Below are 26,324 nucleotides of genomic sequence, written 5' to 3'. Positions count from 1 at the left end.
GCCAGTCAGTGGAAGCACAAGCTAGGTGTTTCTAATAAAGTGACCAGTGAGTGGAATCACAAGCAAGGTGTTTCTAATAGAGTGGCCAGTCAGTGGAGTCACAAGCTAGGTGTTTCTAATAAAGTGGCCAGTCAGTGGAGTCACAAGCTAGGTGTTTCTAATAAAGTGGCCAATGAGTGGAAGCACAAGGTAGGTGTTTCTAATAAAGTGGCCAGTAAGTGGAAGCACAAGCTAGGTGTTTCTAATAAAGTGGCCAGTCAGTGGAGTCACAAGGTAGGTGTTTCTAATAAAGTGGCCAGTGAGTGGAAGCACAAGCTAGGTGTTTCTTATAATGAGGCCAGTTAGTAGAAGCACAAGCTAGGTGTTTCTAATAATGTGGCCAATGAGTGGAAGCACAAGGTAGGCGTTTCTAATAAAGTGGCCAGTGAGTAGAAGCACAAGGTAGGTGTTTCTAATAATGTGGCCAGTGAGTGAAAGCACAAGGTAGGTGTTTCTAATAAAGTGGCCAATGAGTGGAAGCACAAGGTAGGCGTTTCTAATAAAGTGGCCAGTGAGTGGAAGCACAAGGTAGGTGTTTCTAATAAAGTGGCCAATGAGTGGAAGCACAAGGTAGGTGTTTCTAATAAAGTGGCCAGTCAGTGGAGGCACAAGGTAGGTGTTTCTGATAAAGTGGCCAGTGAGTGGAGTCACAAGGTAGGTGTTTCTAATAAAGTGGTTAAGACGGTCTTAGCAATAACAAGCTTTTGAGAAACTGGGCCCACAGCAGGTGGCCTGTAATTTTCTCAGGGGAGGAGGGAGAAATACAAAGCAGGAAGAATTCTGTGAAGTAAAGGTGACAGAAAAAAACACCTCTGTTTTGGATTTTGCTGAAAAAGGGATTTATTCATTTCCTCAGCACACACACACACACACATCGCTGAGGTGATCCAAAACAAACAGCGACAAGACGGAATAAGATACACACAAAGAGACAAACCTCTTACTTTGCGAAAGAAACTTCACAACAGTTAAACTGTTCAGCAGGGATTAACCACACAACACATTACTTCCTTGCTATTTTTTAAGCAACTTCATATAGAATTTCATACATTAAGCATTTATTACTTTGTGAAACTGGGAAATTAATATCTGGGAGGAGCAATGACAGAAATAAATTAAAGTGAGACGTCAAGGCTGGAGCACAGAAACATGAAGAGCAGTGTTTCTGAGCTGAGAGGTTTGGACAGGAGAACTGAATTCAGATCAGCACAGAAACACAAACTGCATCGAGATTCAATTCATCAATTTAAGGCACATGTGTGTAAAGGCACAAAAATACAAAAGTGACGCGCGCACAAACATACACACACACACATTATACGTATATAAAGGCACAAAGAACACACACAACTGACAGATTGGATCACATTGGAAAAAAACAACTTCTGTTAAAGCTTCTCCGTATTTTACACATTTATAATACAAAACACTGATAAGACATAATGCCCACATACAATACAGAACACACACACACACACACACACACACACACACACACACACACACACTTTAAGCCCTGAAGAGCACAGAGGAAGTCTATGATGTCACATGAGTAATACAGAGCACAACAGGGGGAGGGAGAGGGCGGAGGGGTTTTAAAGGGAAAAAAATTTAAATAAAAAAAGATAACTATAGGAAACTATAGGAGGAAATAGTGGAAAGACCTGCCTAGAGAAAAGTAGAGAAAGGACAAAGGACAGATACAGAGAGGAGAGAGAGAAGGAAAGGAGGAAGACACGAGAAAGCAGAAAAAGACAAAAGAGAAAAAAAGAGAGGAGAAAACCTGTAATGTGCAGAGAAACGACTGATTTGCTGCTCTTCTAGAAAACACTAGTTAACTGAGCTGTAAAACTGTACACATTAGAACACAGATAAATACGACATTAACAGATGAGGATTTTACAGAATAACTCCTGGGAATGAACACTAACAAGCCAGGTTTGCGTATTTCACAATCAAGCATATCACATGCATATTAAAAAAACAAAACAAAAACAAAAAAAAGTGTGCTTCAGATCCATCGAAACACATTTATAATCAGAATGAGAATAGCTACTGTTACTAGGTTGGACAAGCTTTACAGGACACTGATAAAAAATAAATAAGTAAATAAACAAATAAATACCATAGAGATCGTAACACACACCTCAGTTTATATCACAATACCTACATTTAGAGTGTTATTAATATTCAACCCTAATGAGAGACCGTAACACACACCTCAGTTTATATCACAATACCTACATTTAGTGTTATTAATATTCAACCCTAATGAGAGACTGTAACTCACACCTCAGTTTATATCACAATACCTACATTTAGTGTTATTAATATTCAACCCTAATGAGAGACTGTAACTCACACCTCAGTTTATATCACAATACCTACATTTAGAGTGTTATTAATATTCAACCCTAATGAGAGACCGTAACACACACCTCAGTTTATATCACAATACCTACATTTAGTGTTATTAATATTCAACCCTAATGAGAGACTGTAACTCACACCTCAGTTTATATCACAATACCTACATTTAGTGTTATTAATATTCAACCCTAATGAGAGACTGTAACTCACACCTCAGTTTATATCACAATACCTACATTTAGAGTGTTATTAATATTCAACACTAATGAGAGACTGTAACACACACCTCAGTTTATATCACAATACCTACATTTAGACTGTTATTAATATTCAACCCTAATGAGAGACTGTAACACACACCTCAGTTTATATCACAATACCTACATTTAGAGTGTTATTAATATTCAACCCTAGTGAGAGACTCTAACACAAACCAGACTGATACAGTCTCTCATTAGGGTTGGAGGAGATTATTTATTACCAGTACTCTGTAAAGCTTGTCCAACTGAGCAACAGTTTCTATAGAAGGACTCATTAGTTCTATTAAGATAGCACCTAGCGCCTGAGTTGTAAGGCCAAATGGCAACACACACACACATAGAGAGGAGAGCGCATTGAGAGGTAACTGTGCAATGGATTCCCTTTCAAAGTGACGGACGTCCCACAATGTCCTTGAACGAGCCAAACATGCCAAAGTTGCTGATGACACATGGAAGTGAATGGTCAGCAACTAATCAGAAACTAATTGGTGGCTAATACTGTACAGTCATTACCAGCAAAATTAGCATGTATGTTTGAGCTATGCTGTAGTCTAAACACGCTGTTCAAGCACTCAGACACACCCACACCCAAACCCAAACCCACGCTCGCTCGCTCAGAACATCTGCTGCAGTCACAGTGCTGAAGCAGGTGTGTGTGTATGAATGAACCTGCTGCAATGTCAGCACATTTCCCCTCTGCAGATAAAGCCAGATTCACTGCATCAATCCATCCTCAAACACACCTAAGCGTCTGAGGCATATTCCGGATGTTTCATTGCTGGACTCATAACTGTGCTAGAACAGAAACCAATGAAAGAACAAACACACACAGCCTGTGTTAATTGGCAAGACAGCGCCAGTCCCAGGTGTCTCCTTATGTATATTTTGTATGCATTAGAACTCCAACTGTTCTGAGCATTAACATATTCATACATATATTAAAAGGGGCATGCTGAGTGGCTGGTTGAGGCAGGAGTCTCAGCAATCTCAAGTGCCGCAGGATTTCCGCAATTGTCACATCATCACGCCACAACTAGCCCGCTGTGACATCATCATATCATATGACACCATCCTCAACAGTGACGTCACTGCGTCATCCTCACTTGTGACATCACAACCGACCGCTGTAGTCCTGTCCATATTGGGATTTCTCTCTAAAATCTCCGCCATCTCACCCTGAGGTAAACACTTTGATTAAAATCCTATGTTTAGTCTTACTTACACCCCCCGCCTAAATATCTCCGGATCCTTTAAACTACCAGCTATTTAAGGAAGTGAAATATGGACAATGCTATATCCATGCTACAAGCTAAGCTAACCCTTACGCACACTGATTTGGCTACTGAACACTGTAATAACACACCACCATCTATTTACACTACACTCAACTGCAGCATAGGACACTTAACTAATCTCATTAGATAGAGCTCTTTGGTTTGTCTGGTGTATGCTGGTAAGGTCAGGTTTACAATGCCAGTTCAGCACGCTGCATAGTATGTAGCAACATCCATATTTCACCTCTTTAATGAGATCATAATTCAGAAGATGCAGAGACATTCAGGACGCAAAAAGGTATGCATGATTAAACTCTAGGCTAGACAGCGCTGACTACTGAATGATCAATGGTCTATTGCACCAGCCTCAATCGGCAGAAAATCTCATTTACGCAACTTGCCCCTTAGCCCAGATGTTCTGGATCAGTAAATTTCATTTGTCAACAATCACGTCAAACGTAATGGATAATTTCGGGTGGGTAATACTGCTGTGTAACATTTACTCCAGTTGTAAACTGCAGTTCCTCTTGTTTTTCCGCTGTCTCAGATTTTTGTCTCAGGTCCCCGGGCTGACAGTACAGGGAATGATCCGCGTATCCGAGCAACCTCAGCCGCACACAGGTGACCAAACACTTTATTATACCAGTCAGGAGAGCGCCCCCTGTAGGACACAAACAAAACACAAGAAAAGCTTGGTCTAAATCTGCAATAGTCCATAATTACAGTGTATTATACACTGTCATATCAGAGTATTGTGACCACCCCTGGTTTGGAATGAATTTGGCCTATTCTATCAGCTCCTCTTACCAGACAGGAGCACTGTGTAGTTCTTTAATTACTGACAGTAGTCCATCTGTTTCTCTGAATGCTTTGTTAGCCTCCTTTCACCATGTTCTTTAAATGGGCAAGAACCCACAGGACCACAGAGCAGGTATTATTTGGGTGGTGGGTCATTCTTAGCACTGCAGTGACACTGACATGGTGGTGGTGTGTTAGTGTGTGTTGCGCTGGTTTGAGTGGATCAGACACAGTAGTGCTGCTGGAGTTTTTAAACACTGTGCTCATTCACTCTTCACTCTATTAGACACTCTATACAAATGATCCTGGGCCTGTGCGGTACTGACCAATAAAGAACAATGTAAATGGACAGAACAGATAGACTACAGTCTGGAAAGACAGAACTACACAGTGTTTGGACACTGTTACACAGTAAGGGGAGCTAAAAGAATGTGTTGAGCTCATTCCAAACCAGGGATGGTCATAATATACTCATATGACTGTGTATATAGGGCGACAGACTGAAAGAATATACATACAGATATACAGACTTAAGATTTCCAAGTTAAAAATGTAACATTTCTTTAATATTTTAAAGCAATACCACTTTTTCTACCTTTTACAGTTTTAAAATAAATAATAAAAAAAGAGCCTGAAGCAAAAGTTCAGGCACTCTACATGGTCAATGCTCAATAACACCCCTCTGGCAAGCCGTGCAGCTTGTGAAGCCAGACTTTTCAGTTCTTGTTTGGGGGATTTTTGCCCATTCTTCCTTGCAAAAGGCTTCTGAGAGTCTTGTGTAGTTTTTCTGCACTGCTCTTTTGAGGTCTGTTCACAGATTTTCGGTCATGTTTAGGGGAGACCGTGAGGGCTGTGGCCTTTAGCTTGTGTCTCTTGAGGTAGTCCACTGTAGATTTCAAAAATACATGTAGGATCTATAGAGAACTTTAGACAACCTTAATTAGCTTGTTCGGACTGTGGCTTGTTCACAGTCACCAATAGGAAAGGCTAGGTGATGTAAATAATAACTTTAAAAAATACTCTAATTCCCCAAACTTTCTCCCAACAATCAGCAGCCACAGGCTCCTCTAAGCAGCTGCCATGCACTCTGAAAATCCAAATAATTGATGACCGCAGGAGAAGTCTTAAAGATGACTTTTAGGTCAGTGATTTAGCAGACTCCGGAGTGGTGGTGGACTGGACTACTGTACAGAAACACTTGCAAAAATGTGACTCTAACGGAAGAATCTTCAGCAGAAAACCTCACCACAAAACTAGTATAGACCTCAAAAGAGTAATGCATGCAAGATGGTCCAAGAATCTTAAAGCCTTCAGCAAGGAAGAATGGGTGCTAGATAGAAACACACTGAGAAAAGCAGACAGAAACCGTGGATGAGTGTGTGTGTGTGTGTGTGTGTGTGTGTGTGTGTTACTGTAGGTCTGCTAGTGTGTGGGTGTAATTGTGCAAGCTGTAGTGGAGGGAGGTGGTGGTGTTGGTGCATGTTTTACCGTAGGTCCGCTCGGCAGTAGTGTGTTAGCCGGCTCCGACCCATTCCACATGGCTCAATCAGGATGCGTGAGGTCAGAAGCACTGCCCGTAGTCCTGCCTCCAATTGCACGTTGTCATGCTCCACAGAAGAGGCCACAAGAATACACACACCTCGCTGCAGATCAGTGCTCCAACGTCTGGAACAAACAAACACACCAATTACTCAGGAGAAAGAAAGATTTCGGCCCATGTGTGTTTATTTCTTTGGCATGAAATTGTCACACACTGTAAAGTAGGAAAGCTGGAAACAAAATGTTTATGCAAAAAAAAAAAAAAGAAAGACAAAAACAGTGATACAAGATTTATTTCTGCCCAACGACAGGCATCACTTGTATGAGATTGTGTGTGTGTGTGTGTGTGTGTGTGTGTGTGCGCGCGCAACCTGAAAAAAAAAAAAAAAAACTTCAGACATTGTCCAGTCCATGCTGAGTGGTTTTCTCATCATATCAGAGATCAGATGTTTTCTCCAATAAAACAAACACACCTGCCTCTGCTGTGTCATGTAGGAATCAAAGGAAAGCCTTAATAAGATGTGTTTTGGATTTGTATCTGGATCAAACACACACTTTAGAAAAAAAAGGGTCAGGTGCTGTGATTATTCATTTAGAACAAAATGCAGCCCGTCTTCATCTTTCTCACGATTAGGTATATGTATTTCCTTAAATCCACAAAATATGAAAAAAAAAACAACCAAAAACAATGTGGCGCTGTGTGTGATGACAATTTGTAATGAGGCAGTTTGAAACATTATATTGACAATTTACCAAACATATGTAAATACACAATACTGTGCAATATTGTGTTTATCAGGGAATTTATTAGAACATATGAGGCATTTCTTAGAATCAATAAAAATAATCAGTCTTCCCGAGGAGAGCCAGTATTCTATCCAACGACTAGTTTATTTAATGTCTTTCATTGAAGTAAATAAAGTGTGCTGCTCGTGAAAATGAACAAAACCCTATTTTGCTGACCAGCAACACATTCAGACTACTGACTTTTAATGTTTATATATATATATATATATATATATATATATATATATATATATATATATATATATATATATATATATATACACACACACACACACACATACACACACACACTGACTTTATGTTTATTAGGGTTTATTCTAATGTTATATAGAGTTTTACACTAAACACACTCACTGACCACTGACTATGTTTATTAGGGTTTATTCTAATGTTATATAGAGTTTTACAGTAAACACACCAACTGACCACTGATTTCCCAACCTTTACAAAACTTCTCATGAAAAACAGTAGAGGTGGACCAGTGAATTGCACCAGTGCTCTGTAGTATTCAAATGTCTTTGTGAAACTGAATAAAGTAGTGTACGTACCGCAGCACTACAAAGTCTCTGCGTGGGTGAGGCGCCATGCTGTCGGTAATGTAGTGAAAAACTTCAGTGTTGTTCTCCAGGGTCTCGATCACGCGACTGTGTAGTAAATCCTCATCCCACAGGTGGCGCTCTCGCAGCACACGCTGCAGCACCACGGGGGGCGGAGCCTCCATCTCTGCAGAAACACGCCACAGGCGAATCGGGTGCCCATCCCCAACCTGCAAAACAGCCAATCACAGCAGTCAGGGCAACACAAAAGATGTGTACATATTTAGCGACATACCTAGCGACAAGGCCTCCTCACTAAAAACAACTGTTCCACAGCGCAATGCTGGGGGGCTTTATAGCCCTCTAGCCCACACCTGGGATTAGGCATAGTGCCAATAGATTCATGTTTATCTGCTCCAGAGAGTCCTATTCTATTGGCACTACTTCTTTACATGGACTAGACAAGGTGTGTGTGTGTTCGTGTGCATTTGCACATCTGTGTCAGCAACGGGTGCTTAAAATACTTAAAATAGCTACAGGAAGGGTCCACAAACATTTGGATAAAAGCTACACAGATTTATTTATTTGCTGAAAGCTGCTTAATCCTAGCAATTCTCTAGTAAGAGCTCTCACACAAGGGCAGAAGTAGGAGTGTAAAGTTCTTGACCTTGTTCAGAGTTAAACAGGTTTCCAGCTTGTGAACAAGCTGATAAATGACTGCATTGTGATCATTGGGATTTTCTGTCTTTTTTTGTTGTATCCCACTTTACTCATCTTCAACACTGGAGTTGAGTAACTGGTATCACTGAAAAGGTGCTTTTGTGCTGAATCGAACAACATAAAGGCAACTACTTCAAGGTTTTAGACCTTAAAGGGTTAGTAAATAATGAATCACATCACCCTGCATTAAAAATGACAATTTTCTTTGTGATGGTTAACATTAGTCTTGTTGGAAATTGTCAACTGTTTTTCCTTCAGACGGTCAAGCATCTTGCTCCATCCATTCAGCATCTTCAGCGCCCTCCTCTGGTTTAACTCTGCTATAGGTACGCACGATCTAACAGTCTGCTTCATCTGATTATGCAAATCAGTCAACCACTGTTTCCGCCCTCTGATGACGACAGCCTAACGATCAAAGTCCCTTAAACAGTAGAAAACTTCAGACTCCTTACTTCAGATGGAAACAGTGGGCTATGGTTGCCAAGTAACATAACAAATAAACATGATTCATGAATATCACTATTAAGTTAGCTGGAGCATTCAAACCGAATTCAAGTCAGCATGTTGCGGATTTATGAAGCAAATCTCTATAAAGCACACTGACAGCATGCTGTTACTCACCACACACACACATACAATAATGCCACTGACTGCATCTTATTACAGAAATTTGCAACAGTAAAACAAGCCTCCAACATCAGGCCACACAACATTCGTTATTTGCTTGTTTGCCCCAGTTTGTAGGACAAGAACACACAAATTAAAGTCAAATGAACTGAACTGAGACTCCCCTCTCCACTTTTCTTTGTGCTTCTCCACAGAAAAGGCAATTAAGAGATTTTAAATGAACTTTCCAAAGCTAACAGATGAGACCAGGCAATTGATTTTTAAGTTTCTGGTCTCTCAGGATCAGACGCTCTACCCACAGATGTACACCTGATATCGACTATACACAAGGCTGACCACAATTATCAGGACTGTGGCAGTTCCGTTATTATGTTGTGCTTTTTACTGGTGTATTCACTTCTGTGTATTGAATTTGGTCAGCCTGACAGAAACCCACTTTTACATGTTCATTAGCAGCAGTCTCTAGAGCATATTCAGAATGTTGATCAGAGACTGCAGTCAGAAAGCTGACAGAAAGGCTCAAACGCAGATAACCACTCTGTACAACTGGTGAGGCGATTGGACAACACCAACGGTTCCACTTTTGTCAGCCAAGAACAAAAAGCTGAGGCTGCAGCGGGCTCACCAAAACTAGACAGCTGAAGACAGGAAAAACATAGCTTGGTCTGATGATTCTTGATTTCCGCGGAATCTGGTGGCAACAGCATGAATTTACGGACGCAACCTGCCTTGTGTCAACAGTTCAGGCTGATGGACTTGGTGTAGTGGTGTGGGGATTTTTAAATTCTTTTTGGCACACCAATCTTTGTTAGTACCAATCAATCATCATTTGAAATTCAACAATTTATGTAAGACTCATTTAAAAATATAAAAAAAAACAATTATGCTTTTACTTTTAAGAGGAATATTTAACAACTAAAGAATATAGAAAATTCTTATTGTGCAAAAAAAAAAAAACAATATATAGACAAATATGCAATGGTTTGTATAGTCTGGACAAAAAAAAAAAATGAAATGTGGGATTTTACATCCAACTGTCTCAAAGGCTGATTAACAGATGGAGCACAAGTTTCCACTACCCATTAGCAACATTTGTCTTAAAGATTTAGTGCAAAACTAAAGACACAGACTTCAGTTTTGGCTGATCAGCTACATTTGGGCACTAGATGGATTTTTCCCCCCACCAGACTACACCTTTAAAATTATATTTGAAGGCTTCCTGCTAGAGAAACTTATTGACTTTTCCATGAAGTACAAGGCCACTGCCTGAAAGCTCTTCCAATAGACAGCCAGTGTCTTACAGTTTAGTCTCTAAGTGAAGAACGATGGGTGGTGTACCCCAAGGCTCAGTAAAAGGTCCTTTGATCTTTACTGCAAACCCAACCACAGGGAGGAGTATGTGTCTGTGTGTCATGGCACTACACTAAAGCATTCAAGCTGGTTTGATTTAAATCCCAAACATTAAAATCCTACATATAGAATTCCCCCAAACCAGTTCAGTAAGGCTTTCAGTTGAGGGCCAACTTCATTCACCGGAACATAAGACCCCAGTGGTTTGAGGACACCAAACATGTCCCGCCTGATCGACTACATTTTGGTGGGGTAAATTGGATTTCTGGCTGAACTATGGCTTTAATTTACATGCTAAACATCAATGGCATGAGCGGTTTTGCTGCAGGCTGTTCTACAGTGCCTGATGGTGACTCGCTGAAGCTCCACAAAATCAGACCCAATCTGTGCCATGACCCAGCTTGCACTGGAAAATTGGCACCCCACCGGTCCAGCCCTCCCGTTTTCCCCACCAGGTTTTGGGCAGTTTGCCAATGCCACGCAGTCACCTGTTAGTGGTCAGAAATGCCACCTGCTGCGGCTGTTGGCAGGTGGATGCCAGGCTGGGGCACTTGAGCTGGGTTATTTCAGGAGAAAGATGTTGCAGGATTTAAAAGTAGGCTAATAACCACACATAAAACAGAATCATTAACCTAAACATGAGTTACTTTAGATAAGAGATGTTTCCATGTGGAGACACACTTTATATTTATGGATCTTTAATTAGCGTTAAATGCCAAAAAAAAAACCCCACGTTTTCTGGTGCGTGATGAGGCTTTGCATAAGCAATGAACATTCGTAGGTGAAATCTCTGAGATCAAAAACCAGCTGCAAGAAATTTAAAAAATAAATTCACACACACACACACACACACACACATATATATATATAGACACATACTCACCATCATGGACATACGTCACTATCACGTATGTCCATAGACCAAACTGAAGACATTAAGAGGGAGTTTGTCCTAAAAGCCTCAACTATACTGGGAATGTTTTACACTAGATGTTGGAACTTTGCTATGAGAAGGATTTGATAGCATTCAGCCCAGAGAACATCAGTATGGTCAGGTACTGCTGTTGGATCATTAGTTCGGCATTAGCACACTTTCATTTTTAGACACACCGACCTTCCGCACATTTGCTCTCAGCCACTCCAGAATGTCTCATTCTATTGTTCAGTGCTTTTCTATGAACACCACAGCAGCTGTGTGTGACTAAAAGTCTGTGTTAGCAATGAGGGCACCTTAAGGTAGCTGAATTAACTCCTTTGAAAGGGATACTTTCGGACACGTAGTGCATAACAAAAACTGCTCATATATATGTATTAGACCAGGTGTGTGGATCTGTGAAAGGATGACCTTGCAGAGTTCAATATTGTCTTGTCAAGCTCCGAGAATGTGTGTTTACCTTTTTATAAGAAAGCTCAGTGTTATCTGGGCCGTTCAAATTGTGCCAGCCTTTGTTCTTCTCTGCTGCCTCTCTGATTAAACACTGAACGTTATCCTGCAGATATGCGCGATAATCCACTCGCTCGCCTCGAGCATTCACCCCGAACCCGTGCAGCGGGAGGGGCTGGGCATCCGCCGCAACATAGGAGTTACGTGACTGCAGCATCATCTCATGAGGAATCTACACACACACACACACACACACACACACACACACACACACACACACACACACACACACACACACACACACACACACACACACAGAGAGAGAGAGAGAGAGAGAGAGAGAGAGAGAGAGAGAGAGAGAGAGAGAGAGAGAGAGAGAGAGAGAGAAAGAGAGAGCGAGAGAGCGGTGTGCGCGGGTTTTACTACATACACAAAACATAACCCAAAAACATGTTCGCTATAAAGTCATGCTGGTTTAAATACTAACTGTGTGTTTAAATACTAAATATTAAATGTGTGCACCTGAAATAGTTTCTTGCACTCAGTGATCATGTGACTGAGGCACTGTGTGGCAGCCATGTTCTCACTCAGGTCCTTGTGGTCAGGTTTGGCTCCTCCCTTCCTGTTGATTAACCTAGGAGCATAAAACAACAAAAGCAAATAAGTAAATAAACAAAAAACAAAAGCAGCAAAACAAGTACACAAGTAGCAAAAACTACAAGTATTGGGATGAAGAGTTTAACTGTAGGAGCAGCGTTGAGGAGTTTCTAAACTGTAGGAGCAGCGTTGAGGAGTTTCTAAACTGCAGGAGCAGCGTTGAGGAGTTTCTAAACTGCAGGAGCAGCGTCGAGGAGTGTCTGAACTGTAGGAGCAGCGTTGAGGAGTGTCTGAACTGTAGGAGCAGCGTTGAGGAGTGTCTGAACTGTAGGAGCAGCGTTGAGGAGTGTCTGAACTGTAGGAGCAGCGTCGAGTGTCTAAACTGTAGGAGCAGCGTCGAGGAGTGTCTGAACTGTAGGAGCAGCGTCGAGGAGTGTCTGAACTGTAGGAGCAGCGTCGAGGAGGGTCTGAACTGTAGGAGCAGCGTCGAGGAGGGTCTGAACTGTAGGAGCAGCGTCAAGGAGTTTATAAACTGCAGGAGCAGCGTTGAGGAGTGTCTGAACTGTAGGAGCAGCGTTGAGGAGTGTCTGAACTGTAGGAGCAGCATCGAGGAGTTTATAAACTGTAGGAGCAGCGTCGAGGAGGGTCTGAACTGTAGGAGCAGCGTCGAGGAGGGTCTGAACTGTAGGAGCAGCGTCGAGGAGGGTCTGAACTGTAGGAGCAGCGTCGAGGAGGGTCTGAACTGTAGGAGCAGCGTTGAGGAGTTTATAAACTGCAGGAGCAGCGTTGAGGAGTTTATAAACTGCAGGAGCAGCGTTGAGGAGTTTATAAACTGTAGGAGCAGCGTTGAGGAGTGTCTGAACTGTAGGAGCAGCGTTGAGGAGTGTCTGAACTGTAGGAGCAGCGTTGAGGAGTGTCTGAACTGTAGGAGCAGCGTTGAGGAGTTTATGTGGGGCTGGGATAAAGAGCTATAAACTCTGAGCTGAGCAAACACAGAAAATGTACCATAAATATGTATTTCACTATAGATACATTAAACACACACAGCAAACAAGTTTTCACCACAATATACACTATTACTGGTGGTGGATTATGCACACAATCTGTTTCCAAGGCTGCCAACAAGAATTATTCAAATTTGAGTTGGATTTGGAGGAATTATCCATCAAACAAACACCTCTCTCCATGCTCCCAAACAACACAGTCAACAAGTAAACAACTGTTTACACATATAAGTGTGTGTGTGTGTGTTAGTGTGTGTATTTGGTCTGCAAATACAGATGGATGGTCTCGTGGGTAAACTGTAAGCTAATGAATACAGACGACCTCTGAGCCAGAGAGACATCGCTTCACAATGAATCACACGCGCACACACACACACACACACACACACACACACACACACACACACACACACACACACACACACACACACACACACACACACACACACACAGACTTTACACTCTCTCTCCCCTCATCCCAATCCATCTCTCAGGAGTGCTACTTTTGAAAAAGTTTTTCTTTCACACATCACACACACACAGAAATAGGGAGAAAATGCCCCCCTTTAGAAGAGCATCTATTTAGAGTGAAGATAAACTGTAAAACTGTGAGTGAGGCAGAGTACCGATTATGACTATTATGGCGATGGTAAACCTGCACACTGTGAGAACCCTGATTTTACAGCACTAATCTTATAACAGAGAACCTGAACTCAACAGTGGGTTTCCACCAAGGGCAAGAAGCCCCCATAATAAATCTGGCATCAGTTGGGAATCTATACAATGCTGTATTAATGAAAATTAATACATGTTTTTTATTAAAATACAAAGCTAAAATATCAGACTTTAAAATTAAACTGACACCTCTTAAGATACTAGAAGTAATAGTAAAATAAAAACATGTATAATCACATTATAATAATCACATACAATGATATGCATTCATTTGTATCTATTATCATTATTATTATTATTACAATCAGTGCAAACTAAACAATACCAACCAGTATGAATAGCATTGACTGGTGAGTGCAGATGCTTATCATACACTGTTTAATGTATAGGATCCTTGAGGAACTATTAGAGGTTTGTCAGTTTGAAACTTTGGAGGAACCGCTTAAGGTTCTTTGATGAAGAATGATCAAGGAACCAGTGAACAACTTTGAGTCTAACTGATAAAAACTGAGTACCGGGGGAGACGCCTTACCTCAAAGGCCTAATTTTACATGTCCACTTCAAAAAAACAAACAAACAATCTAAGAGTGGGTTTAGTGATTTGGGGGCAGGAACAAGGCCCATGGATGCTCTATTCAGGGATTCTCATAACATGTCTCACAAATCTGACTCTTTAATCGTTTGGCTTTACGCTCACAGAGCAAGAGGCCCAGTGTAGATGACCTCATTAACTAGAATTTAACCATGCAAGCTTTGTCTTTCCAGATAAGTTTTTTGGATTGAACTGCATTGGTAATTGAGATCGTGTCATGTTAACAATAACACAGTCATACAGAATACACACAGGTCTGAATACACACATTTGTGTTCCTACATAACAACATGGAATAGTCCATTACCAGAACTAGGGTGGGGCTGCACCGACCCTACTGATAACATACATATATATATATAAACCCGTATATATATATATATATATATATATATATATATATATATATATGTATTGGATACTCAATTGGACAACAGATATTTAGTTAAATGTCACAATATGAGATTCTGGCCCCATCTTTTGGTCAAGAGGGAAAATAAGAGCAGTGACATCTCACCCTATATACAATCTGATGAGCCAAACAATTATGACCATCTGCCTAATATGCTGGTGGTCCTCCTTGCACTGCCAAAAATGCTCCCTCTACAAGACCTCTGAAGGTGGTATCTGTGGTTTCTGGCAACAAGAAGTTCCAGTAGATCCTTTAAAGGGCAAGTTCACCTGAAATCATGTCTGATCACCATTTTAGTCTTTCATGTCAGTACACAGTTTTGCAGAATACATGTATAAACAGTAGACCCATGGCTGGTTAGCTTGTTAGCAAGCGTGCTTTCATATTGCTCATTTCTCATCTTATAGTGCTCAGTTTCACCAGTGCTCATTTTCCCTTGTTTCCACTGAGAGGTGGACATCTGTGAAGGTTATGGTTACCAACAATGAAGTAGCCTGGATATGGTGTTGACAGTGATGCTGAAGTAACATAAAAAGTACCATGGAGAGTCTGTATCACAGCGATCACAGGGAACTGTCCCTGCTGTTTTCTCTTTTTTTTCTCCTGAACAGGAGAATCACAGGGAACAGATCTTCAGAGAATGGTTTGTTCCTGAGTTACTGTATGTTATGATATTACTTGTAACTAGCTTTGCTTTTTCTAACAGTGCTTGTTCCAAGGGTCTGTTCATTTGTTCTGCTAATCTAGCTGAATTAGCACAACACAGCTCAGGTTATCATAATAGTGGTCACCTTGAGAATGATCTAATATTTTAGACGGTCTCAAAGTTAGCTACCATTCAGTCCTTTATTGTGCCCCAGCTAAGACCAACAACACAAAGCTGGATATGACTCTGAAGAGTGTGAACAAAGTCATTACGAGGAACACAGAGGCCGAGAGATCCCCAGAAACGGTGCAGTCTGAGAGATGCACCAACACAGTCGTCTCACTGTAACAATTTGGACCTCAGTTTCTTAGTAGCTCAGGTCTTTATGCTGAAATACTTGCCAGATGCCAGACACTCTTTACATAATGTCCAAATTTCAAGATGAATAGACCAACAGAAATGCTCCAAATGATGCAATGACTTCGCACACTTTGACTTACACTGAAAGTGTATTTTTTCCTCGTCTTCTTGAAAGTTATCATTTCGGAGTAATGAGGCTTTGTTCTGCTGTTTTGTTGCATATAAACAGCAGATGGCATTTTCAAATGGCTAAATAATTAAATAATAAATAAATAAATAATAAATAGTTTGTGCACACACACCTGGGCGAGGTTCCGTCTCGTTTGGATGTGTTCAGATGCAGGATTGATGGAGCCAGACACACAGCCAGATTTTCTGCAGTCATCTGGTTCTCCTGTGCAGATGCAATGTCGCTAAGGAAGTACAGCAGAGTCTGCAGAACCTCCCTGTTCTCATCGGGCAGAATAACCACGGCCGCCTGAACCGCCTGCAGCCTCTGACACTCAGGAACAACTAGACAGAGAAAGAGAAAGCATGCGAGAGTGAGACACACAGACAGACAGAGAGACAGAGAGAGAGAGACAAAGAGACAGAGAGAGAGAGACAAAGAGACAGAGAGACAGAGACAGAGACAGAGAGAGAGAGAGAGAGAGAGAGAGAAAGAGAGAGAAAGAGAGAGACAGAGAGAGCAAGAGAGATTCCCTGTGTGTGTGTGTGTGTGTGTGTGTGTGTGTGTGTGTGTGTGTGTGTGTGTTTACTCACACTGGTAAATATGCAGAAAGGTCTCTGTGAGTTTGGACGTCAGTACGGGTTCAGGTAGATCTCTGAAATACTGCTTTAGCAGGTCAGCCACGTCATAAGCTGACTGGCCCTGATAGGTCACATGATCAGGGGAGTTCTCATTGAGCTGCCTGAGGGCCTGGATACGGGATTTAACTCCAGACTTCCGGAATATTCCCACCTACAAAGAGACAGAGAGGGAGAGGAACATGTCTAATCAGATGCATACTCTGAGACTGGGTGATGGGGTGAGTGTGTGTGTGTGTGTGTGTGTGTGTGTGTGTGTGTGTGTGTGTGTGTGAGTGACTGTACCTTCTCCAGACACTGGCTGCGCAGGTACCTCATGGCCTGCTGAATGCTCTGTGGAAGGGGCTGGCCCGTGCGCTGGACGTTCATGAATGGCGGGACCCCAAACACATGCTTGTCTTTGTAGTCTGGACCTTTGGAGCGCTTCATAAACTTTGGCACCGCCCTATCCAATCACAAAGCAGAGTATAGTCACTAATACAGACAGTTTCAACTGATCACCGCACAGCTATACTACGAGCAAAAAGCACAGAAGTACACAGTGACATTTCAGAGCTTTAAAATCCTTTATAATTCAGTCAGTTTGCCATCCAGAAACGCTCCACATTTATTGACTGATATTTTTTAATCACAGACCTAAAGACAAATCCACTTCAAATAAGCAGATTTGTTCCTATAATAATCTCAAATGTACTTAAGCCAGTCAGGATTGTTGTTCTGTGTGGCCCAGTGTTCAGTGACAATAACTTCAGTTGTTCAGTTTCAGAACTTATTCACAGTAGTGTAATGTGATTATAGGTGTTAATGAAGTGTTGTACTCTAATTAGTCACCAACAAACCTCACCTGCCCAAACCCTACCCATCCACCTTACAACCCCCTCCTCATCCATCCACAAACCCTACCCCCATCCATCCATCCATCCACAAACCCTACCCATCCACCTTACAACCCCCTCCTCATCCATCCACAAACCCTACCCCCATCCATCCATCCACAAACCCTACCCATCCACCTTACAACCCCCTCCTCATCCATCCACTAACCCTACCCCCATCCATCCATCCATCCACAAACCCTACCCATCCACCTACAAACTCCTACTCATCCATCCACAAACCCTACCCATCCATCCACCCACAAACATTACCCACCCATTAACCCACACATCCTACCATCCATCCACCAACACATCCTACCCATCCATCCACCCACAAACCCTACCCATCCATCCACCCACGAACCCTACCCATCCATCCACTCACGAACCCTACCCATCCATCCACTCACGAACCCTACCCAACCTTACACCTACCCCATCCATCCATCCATCCATCCACAAACCCTACCCATCCATCCACCCACAAACCCTACTTATCCACCCACAAACCCTACCCATCCATCGTTTTTCAATTGATAGAAGCTGCAAAGAATCCAATTGAGAAACACAGACACACACACTTTCTTTCAGGAACAGGTACTAACCATCAAACATGACCTGGTCAGTGAAAAACAAAAGCTATCAGTAAAGAAGTAATGGAGGTCCGGCAGCAGAGGACACATCCTACTTTTAGCCACAATAAACAAGACAGCTACTTCCTGCTGTCAGTGCTGGGTCAATCTGGGTGAAATCACCAAAACAGTCCTTTCTGACCATTTCAAAAATCACTTTAAAGTTTAGGAAACAACAACACTGCTCAGAGGACACTGTGCAGAATTTTAAGTTTGTATCCTCAGCGTTTTACGATGCAGAGGCTTTAAGAAGTGGGCGTGGCCTCAAAATTCATTTTCAGATCTGCGCTGTGCTTCCTCTCAGTGATTCTCCCTCATGCCCTCAGGACTATTATTCTTCTTGGTTCTTCTTAATGGTTCTTTCTCATGCTCTTAAGGCCTTTCTGAGCCTTGGTTCTACTCAGCATTTTATCCTCATTCTCTTGGGCAGTTTTGGAGTGCTGGGCTGTCTCAGTGGTTCTATCTTATGTTTTTAGAGTGATTTCTGAGTCATGATTCCTCTCAATGGTTATTGCGTATTCATATTGTGTATACATATAAAGGCCCAATAACTAATTAAACAAAAAAATATGCTATTAAATGCAAGCTTTATTTAGGGAAGAAAATCAGGTTTATTTATTATTTATTTATTTATTGTTTTTATAAAAATGTGTTGTCTGTAGTGCAGAAACAGCTGAGAGAGAAGCTGAAAAACCAAACTACTCAACAAACAGAGTTTGATATCAGAGAGTTGAAAAAAAAAAACTGTTATTTTCATTTGTAATTGAATAAAAGCCTCAAAATTACCCTCAAACGAAGCGAATCAAAGCTCGCAGTTAAAGCAGAGAGAGCAAATCAGGTACGAGAGGGAGAGAGAGAACAAAAAGGGTAGAGAGAGAGATAAGAGGAGGAGGATCAGGAGGGGTAAGAAAGGAAAGCAGGTTAAAAATGGAAATTGAATCTATTTTCTGTCAAGACATGTTTGGTGCGATCCTTTTGAGTGAGTGTGTGTGTGCGTGTGTGTGTTCCTGAAGGAACTGACAGAAGAGATAATGGATTCTTTGTGAGTGATACTGAATGAAGTGAATCTATTACAACCCTGGCCACTACACACATGCCTACACACAGACACACACATCCAGACATCAACTTGACCATCTCTGTTCCTGTTAACAGCCATTTCTTAACCACATTACAAACTAATGGAAATGTCTACCTGACACAGCACTTCTGCTATCTTCTTCTAGCCTTCTCCTGCTTAGTAGACATCAATTATTTGAATTTTCAAATAGGGTCAGACAGCAGAGGAGCCCATGGCTGCTTATTGTTGGGACAAGGTTTGGGGAGTGAGAGTACTTATGAAGCTTTGGAATGTGCATCTCCTGGCCTTTCCGAACCATAGCCATAACAAGCTAATTAAGGCCTGAGACCTTAGCCGATTCTCAATCTGCATTCTTGCTCTGGCCATGTCATCAGGGATGTATCAGGAGATGACTTGTGTGGACTTGGGACAGCCAAATATGCCAGAAAGCATTTCGTACTACGCTGCTGTTCTAAATTGCGGAACGAGCATGCAGCATCCGCTCATCCTCTGGAGACTGTACTTGCAAGTCAACTTGCCAAGTCTGTACTACCAAGTACACTAGTCCGAGCTTGGCCCACCTTGTATAGAGAAATGGGGCATGCCCAAACTTTTGCATGGGGCTCATAGGTTTCATCCTCAACATCATGGAAATCAGTTCACCTTCTCCCTGAACTATTCACAGTAACAAAAATTTCTAGAGGTACCCAAACATCTGCAAGACACTATATTTCAGTGATGCTTTAGCAATTAAGATAAATAAGCACAATATGGTCAAAAATACTGGGACACGTGCATTTATTGCCCCAATACTTTTGTCCATATAGTGGTAGTGGTTTATATCAAGGGTATTAAAATCTACATTGGTAGAGTTACTATCTCTATTGTGCTAGGAAGACTTTCTAATACATTTTGGAGCACTGCTGTGAGGATTTGATGGTATTTAGCGACAAACGGATTAGCCGTCAGGATGTTGGATGATCAACACCTCTTCCCTCAACTCCTCAACTCCTCCCAAAAGAACCAGAGAACACAGTTCCACTGCTCCACAGCTCAATGCTGGGGGGGCTTTATACCCCACTAGCCAATGCCTGGTATTACGTATGGTGCTAATAGGTTCCAGATAATCCAATTCTATTGGCAGTACTTCTCTACAGGGACTAGGCAAGCTGTGTGTGTGTGCATTTGCACATCTGTATCAATAATAGGTGCATCTTTTAAAGCAGCTGAAAACTTTCATTAGAAGGGTATCCACAAACATTTGGACATATAGCCGGATGATGATGAGAACCTGGTGTGTATGGGTGTGCATATGTGTTCTTACCAGCTCCAGCCATGCTTGCCCATGTCGCAGTGTTTCTCCAGTATAGCGGTCAGCCTCAGCAGGCTGTACTTCTGGAGCAGGTTCAGTTGAGCTGCAGACTGACGGTTAATCTCCTGAGACGCTGAGGAAACACTTGGACGGTGGGAGTTCTGAAAGCTGTGCCATCGCAACTTCCTGACAGAGAGAGAGAGAGAGAGAGAGAGAGAGAGACAAAGAGAGAGAGAGAGAGAGAGAGAGAGAGAGACAGAGAGAGAGAGAACAGAACAGAACCTTAAATGAATAAATGGAAGGGCAGAGGTGGAGGGGGAAAAACTATATAAGAAAGCAGTAATGCAATATCCTCAATATCCATTTTTGTAATGCAAATGTTGCATTTCGTTTAATGGGGATGACTTGTCCAAAGGTCATATATGTGCTGTAAAACTGTGTGTCTGAAACCATTCCGTGTGACCAAAATACAAAAATGGATATTGAGGATATTGCATTACTGCTTTCTTATATAGTTTTTCCCCGTAACGTTTTACACTAAAAGTCATTGTGATGCTCCACTGGCTTAAAATTAGGAAGAATAGCTTAATGAGCTTCGAGCTCCGCACGCTACACTATGTAATTTTGGTGAAGGACAAGACAACTCTCACGAGAACTGAGTCATATTTGTGCAAAAACCTGTAACATTACTCTACCACAACCGTCCACATACTTCTTTCGCTTTCAGAAAGGTGATTTTGCATCTCTCAGCTCATACAATTTCACATTCACCTTTGAGGGTGGGGAGAAAAGAGGAGATCAACATCAGTGCTTACCAGTAAGGGGTTTTGGACACAAATGAAAGAAGCATGAGATCTCCTTCTGCTCTGCTGAAAGATCTCGGAGATGTAGAAGAGAACTTTAGAAGAAATGAGGAAGGTCACACTCTTGTCTTATATGAGTCTTATTCAGCTGAGACTGAGGAGAGATCAGTCTGAGCAGAAAGAGATTCAGCCAGCTGCGAGACTTCAGTTTGATCACAGTGAGAAAACCCAAGAGTTGTTTCTCAGGAGCTAAATTTCAGAAACAGGAGAAAATTGCTTACACTGGTCTCAAACAGGACGTGAGCGTGTCTAGGAGAAATAATGAGACTAGGAGGAGATTTTAACTACAATACTTGTAGAAAAAACTTAAACAAAACACTGAGGCTTACACAAAGAGCGAGCACAGCACTTAAAACTCTTCCCAAAGCTAGATAGAATGATTGGTGGTGTACCCCAGGGCTTGGTATTGGGTCTTTTTTATTCTTACTGCAAACCAGTGGCAAACCATGACTACTGAAGCTTGTTCTTTAATTTAGACCACAAAGTCAAATTTCATTAAATTGATTTAGATCTGTAATATATAGTTATTTCTGCTAACCATTCTATGGGATTCAATTATTGTGTACGCTCAAAGCAAACAGCTACATGCTCCATTCTAGATTAAACACAGACTTTCAGTGCTTGATCTGCTGCTTTTAACAGACATAATCATGTATTTTACCTTGTCTGTTGCAGTGAAACAGCTTTCTTTTAGTAAAGAATTCTGCCACTGAGCCACTGCCACTGTTCTCCAATTTAACAACTAACTGCAGACATTCACAGCCTACCTTTTTTTTTTTTTTAAGATAAAACTGGCCACTCACTGGAAATCAGAAAGCGACTGTCTGATTTAGTTCCTAATTGTGTTTTGTGGTTATGCCGACAGTTCTACCAGCGAAGTCCAAACCAATGGGAGAGCTCATTTAACTGAATCTATCCAGATAACACACAAAAAAAATCTAAAACACACAAAAAAAAATCTAATCTATGAAGTCTAAACCTTTAGTAGCCATTAAAACATAGGCCAGTACTGTAATACTACTAGAATTTAAATACAAATCATTGTATTGAATATCAATGAACTAAAGATCTGTATGTTTTTGCAGAAATAACTTGAACGCCTAGAGAATGCCTGGATGGTGCTTGAATGGTGCCCACTGAGCAAATCCAACCACAGAACACCCTCCAGCATTCTGTACAGTAAGAACTGAGTTAATTTGATTTGGTCAAGTTCATTCACTCGAGCGTTAGACCCCTAAGCTAAATTGTGTCAGAAAGATAAGCTAACCCGTTTACAAATGGAAAACATGCTTCCAGACTAAATTGTTGCTCTTGCAATATTGCTGTTTAGCTTGCATTATTGCCAACTCTAATAACTGCCATTCCAGAACACAAAAGATAAAATTAATGAATGAATTAATCAATCAATTATCATCTCATGCAGCCGTTCCATGGTGTGCGAGTGTAGGCTGTAGTACAGCAAGATAAGCCAGTAATAATAAACTCCAGTCAGTTTTACAAGCCTGCACAAGCATTCTTCTGTACCTTTTCACACTGCAAGATGCAAAACCTTCCAAATATCAGCTTCAACCTTCGCTTCAACTAAATTAAGGCATCAACCCTTAAAAGAATATTATATATAATAAATGTTAATTTAATATGAAATATTATAATAAATATATAAATATTACATTGTGTGTAATGTTTAAACTGTAACTTCCTGTTGAACAAGTGATTTGTGGAAGATTGCAAATACATGAAAGATTGAGCAAATTTTCATAACTTAACAATGGAAGAGTCATTAAAAGCGATATTTTAGGCATGAGTTCTATAAATAGGTTCACTTTTATAAATGTAAAATTGCAGATCTTACATTTCTGTGGGTTTTATGTGTTTTTTGCCCCAAAAACAATTATAATTATTTTTTACACACCCACTTTCCAACACTGTTTATGCCTTCCAATGAAACAGTCTGTTTCTGTTCCTGTGCCTTTAAGACGGATATATGTAAATAAGTTAAACTGGAGTAGGTTGAGCAGGCGGACATAAATGAGTTGCATCTTATGACATCAGAAAATAGAATATGGGCCTTTCTAATATTTGTTGGGTATTTTAATGATTATACATATATTAGGGTAAAGTTTAGCTACAGTGGGCTGCCGTAGGTTTTATTAATGTATACTGATGTTATCTTTATTGTAAAGTTGCTGTAAAGGACAGTTTACCCTTGTTTCAAATGTATTTTGTGTGTAAATGTAATATCAGTGGCGCACAAAGACATCTCAATCACCTGTGAATGGTTTTGCCATAACAGCGACAAAATACACACCTGCTAGGCCGTGTTAGAGACGCTCCGACTCCAGAATCTCTCCTTTCTCTCATTTCGCCATCTCCATCATTCAGCGAATTTCCCGCGCTCTCGTAATCACTAACTGTCGTGCCCATGTCGGACACTGACCGATCCTCGTACTGGAGGCTGCTGGGTAATGTGGTCTCAGCTGTGGACTCGCTCTCGGAGTTGGACGGATCTTGTACCTGCTGGTCGAGCGATTGCGACCACTCGTCAATATTGAGCTGGAGCCCATGGACCTGCTGTAGGATAGCATCCAGATGCTGGAATGCACTTTCTTCCTCAAAGGTAGACGCCTCCTCGCTGGAAACCTCCGGAACGTTGTCGTAAACGCTCCCGATCGATCCCACAGAATTTCGCCTCTTCCCGAAACCAGTGGAAAGAAAGTCCTGCGATCCGCTACGGCTGCTACTGCCGCCGCCCAACGAGAACTCGCCGTCCTCTACCTGCCAGTCGATCCGGTCACTGCACTCAGAGAGGGGGGCGGGGCAAAGACTTTCAATTGACAGAGACTTGGGGAAGGTTCCAGGTTTGTGGTCTGAGGGAAGGTGGACAACCCGCCTTTCCTTCCCGTGAAGACTGCTGTAATTGGTCAGTTTTGTTTTTTCCCACTCCAGCTGGTAGTCCTCCAGATAAAGACACGCCCTCTGAGGTTTGACCGGTGCGTCTGATTGGCTCACGTTGGTGCGGCATATCGTATGCGTCTTCCAGGCGGTATCCTTAGTGAGGCCACGCTTGTTTGCCGTCAGTCCCGGCAAACTAGCATCTGGAGTGCAGTGCAGACCTAACCCAGATCTGTCTCGAAAGTCCATTTCAGTGGAAACGCCTGTAGTGATCACCTCTTTCTCGCGATTCCGCCGTCGTAGAGACTCCATCCTCCGTAGGAAGAGTCTGGAGGTACGTCTGGGCTTTTCCCTGACAGGCGGAGATGAGGACGAGTTGTCGCAGTCATCTTTCCCATCGCGGCTGGACGAAACCTGTGGCAAATCCGAGCTTTCGCCCGAAGCGACCCCTGGTGAGGTGGTCTCCCGGGTGCTGTCCAAGCTCAAGCTGCTGAGGCTGAGATCAGAGGTCAGTGAGGTCACGTCCAGGTGGCTGAAGTCGCTAAGGACACTGTCACTGCTCGCCGAAGGCCGCAAGGTCACCACTCCGTCACTGGGGGAAACGGTGCAAAGGCGGGACCAGGTTTTACTCTCTCGCTGGAAAGCCCAACGGGAACTCAGGGCACATGCATCATCCTCCTCAGAGTCCTCGCTCTGGTAGATAAACACACGCACACACACACACAGAGTCCAATCTAATTACAACATCATTACTTTTTGGAATAGATTACCCAGTTTCCTTTGAAGTACATAAAGCAGGTCAGTGAGCAAAGAAATGTGATCCGAAATCCCTCCACACGAAATAATACCAACACAATTCATCATAAAACTTCTAATAAATTAAGCAAAGTTAGTCAAAGTCAAAGTTTATTTATTTATTTTTGTGAAGCACAAAGATTCAAAGAGACTATAAAGCAGACAGAAAGCAAGAGATGAAAGTAGTTCAATGATGGCACGCCACAAGAGTGACTGACAGAGGCCTCATCCAATCACTATTCACCAACCTGTTTGCACCGAAAGTGAACCTCCAGGCTCATAGCAGCACATTTGTTCAAGGTCGTCAACCTCCTGAAATGCACACAGACAAACACACACACAAATCTAAATTATTTTTGCATTTATTACCAAACATGCTGCTGTGGCTGGGGAAAAACCTCACATCTGTTGTTTTTTCCAATTGTTTTTTAATTATTATTATTTTTTACATTATTTGCAAATTCTATCTATGATTAATGGATCAATGAAACGACTCCACCATTGGAATTAAGGCTTTGCACGCTTTTTAGACACAGACGTCGATTGAAATGGGTTGGAGAAGACGTGTAAGCTGTGGCCTAGTTTGTAAGAGACAACAAGCTAACTAGTTTAGCATGTGTGTGTCTATCTAGGTCTGCTGCGTGTCTGGTTTTGGACTAGTACTGAGCTCCGTTGTTCGATTGATTGTTAAAATAATGTGTTTAGTCTCAATATAAATGCATCCCATTTATTAAGTTCTTTCTCTCCCTCTTTATCTCTCTCTATCTAGATTACTCTGCGTATGTAATGACAACACTGATCTGTGACCGATCAAAGATCTGGGTGTGTAAGCGAAAGCCGGGTATTAGAACTTGTTTGAGCGTCGGGGTATTAAATAAAGGGGCGTTAAATACAGAACATCGGATCATCAGTCGGAGGCTTCAGCTGGTCCTGGGATTAAGCCTTAATTGATGCAAATATACAGACAGCTACACAGATCTGACAGACCCATCTTTATTATTTTCATCCTTTTCATTTTTCTCTCTTTTCCTCGTGGATTTCTTACAATAGGGAAAAGCTTATGTAAATGTACATATATGCAGCTATTTTTTCTGC

General features: G+C 41.7%; 1 protein-coding gene across 3 annotated transcripts in view; it reads right to left on the bottom strand.

Annotated features, from left to right (window-relative positions):
• Positions 1-854: 854 nt before the first annotated feature.
• The window catches only part of stard8 (StAR related lipid transfer domain containing 8), an 85,634-nt gene continuing 60,164 nt past the window's right edge, over positions 855-26,324 (bottom strand). For all 3 annotated transcript variants that reach the window (XM_072676632.1, XM_072676631.1, XM_072676630.1), the window contains 11 exons: positions 25,478-25,541; positions 23,851-25,127; positions 20,692-20,865; positions 17,083-17,242; positions 16,753-16,951; positions 16,293-16,503; positions 12,227-12,338; positions 11,715-11,936; positions 7,636-7,853; positions 6,230-6,406; positions 855-4,604 (listed from right to left, as the gene is read on the bottom strand). In XM_072676632.1, the coding sequence (XP_072532733.1) occupies positions 4,487-4,604; positions 6,230-6,406; positions 7,636-7,853; positions 11,715-11,936; positions 12,227-12,338; positions 16,293-16,503; positions 16,753-16,951; positions 17,083-17,242; positions 20,692-20,865; positions 23,851-25,127; positions 25,478-25,541 (2,932 nt within the window). In that variant the 3' untranslated portion in view covers positions 855-4,486. The remainder of the gene's footprint in view (positions 4,605-6,229; positions 6,407-7,635; positions 7,854-11,714; positions 11,937-12,226; positions 12,339-16,292; positions 16,504-16,752; positions 16,952-17,082; positions 17,243-20,691; positions 20,866-23,850; positions 25,128-25,477; positions 25,542-26,324) is intronic.

This window comes from Salminus brasiliensis, chromosome 1 (genome assembly GCF_030463535.1).
Source record: "Salminus brasiliensis chromosome 1, fSalBra1.hap2, whole genome shotgun sequence".
NCBI classification, from domain to species: Eukaryota; Metazoa; Chordata; class Actinopteri; order Characiformes; family Bryconidae; genus Salminus; species Salminus brasiliensis.
Note: the sequence above shows the minus strand (reverse complement) of the source record. Positions and strands in the feature narration are given on the sequence as shown.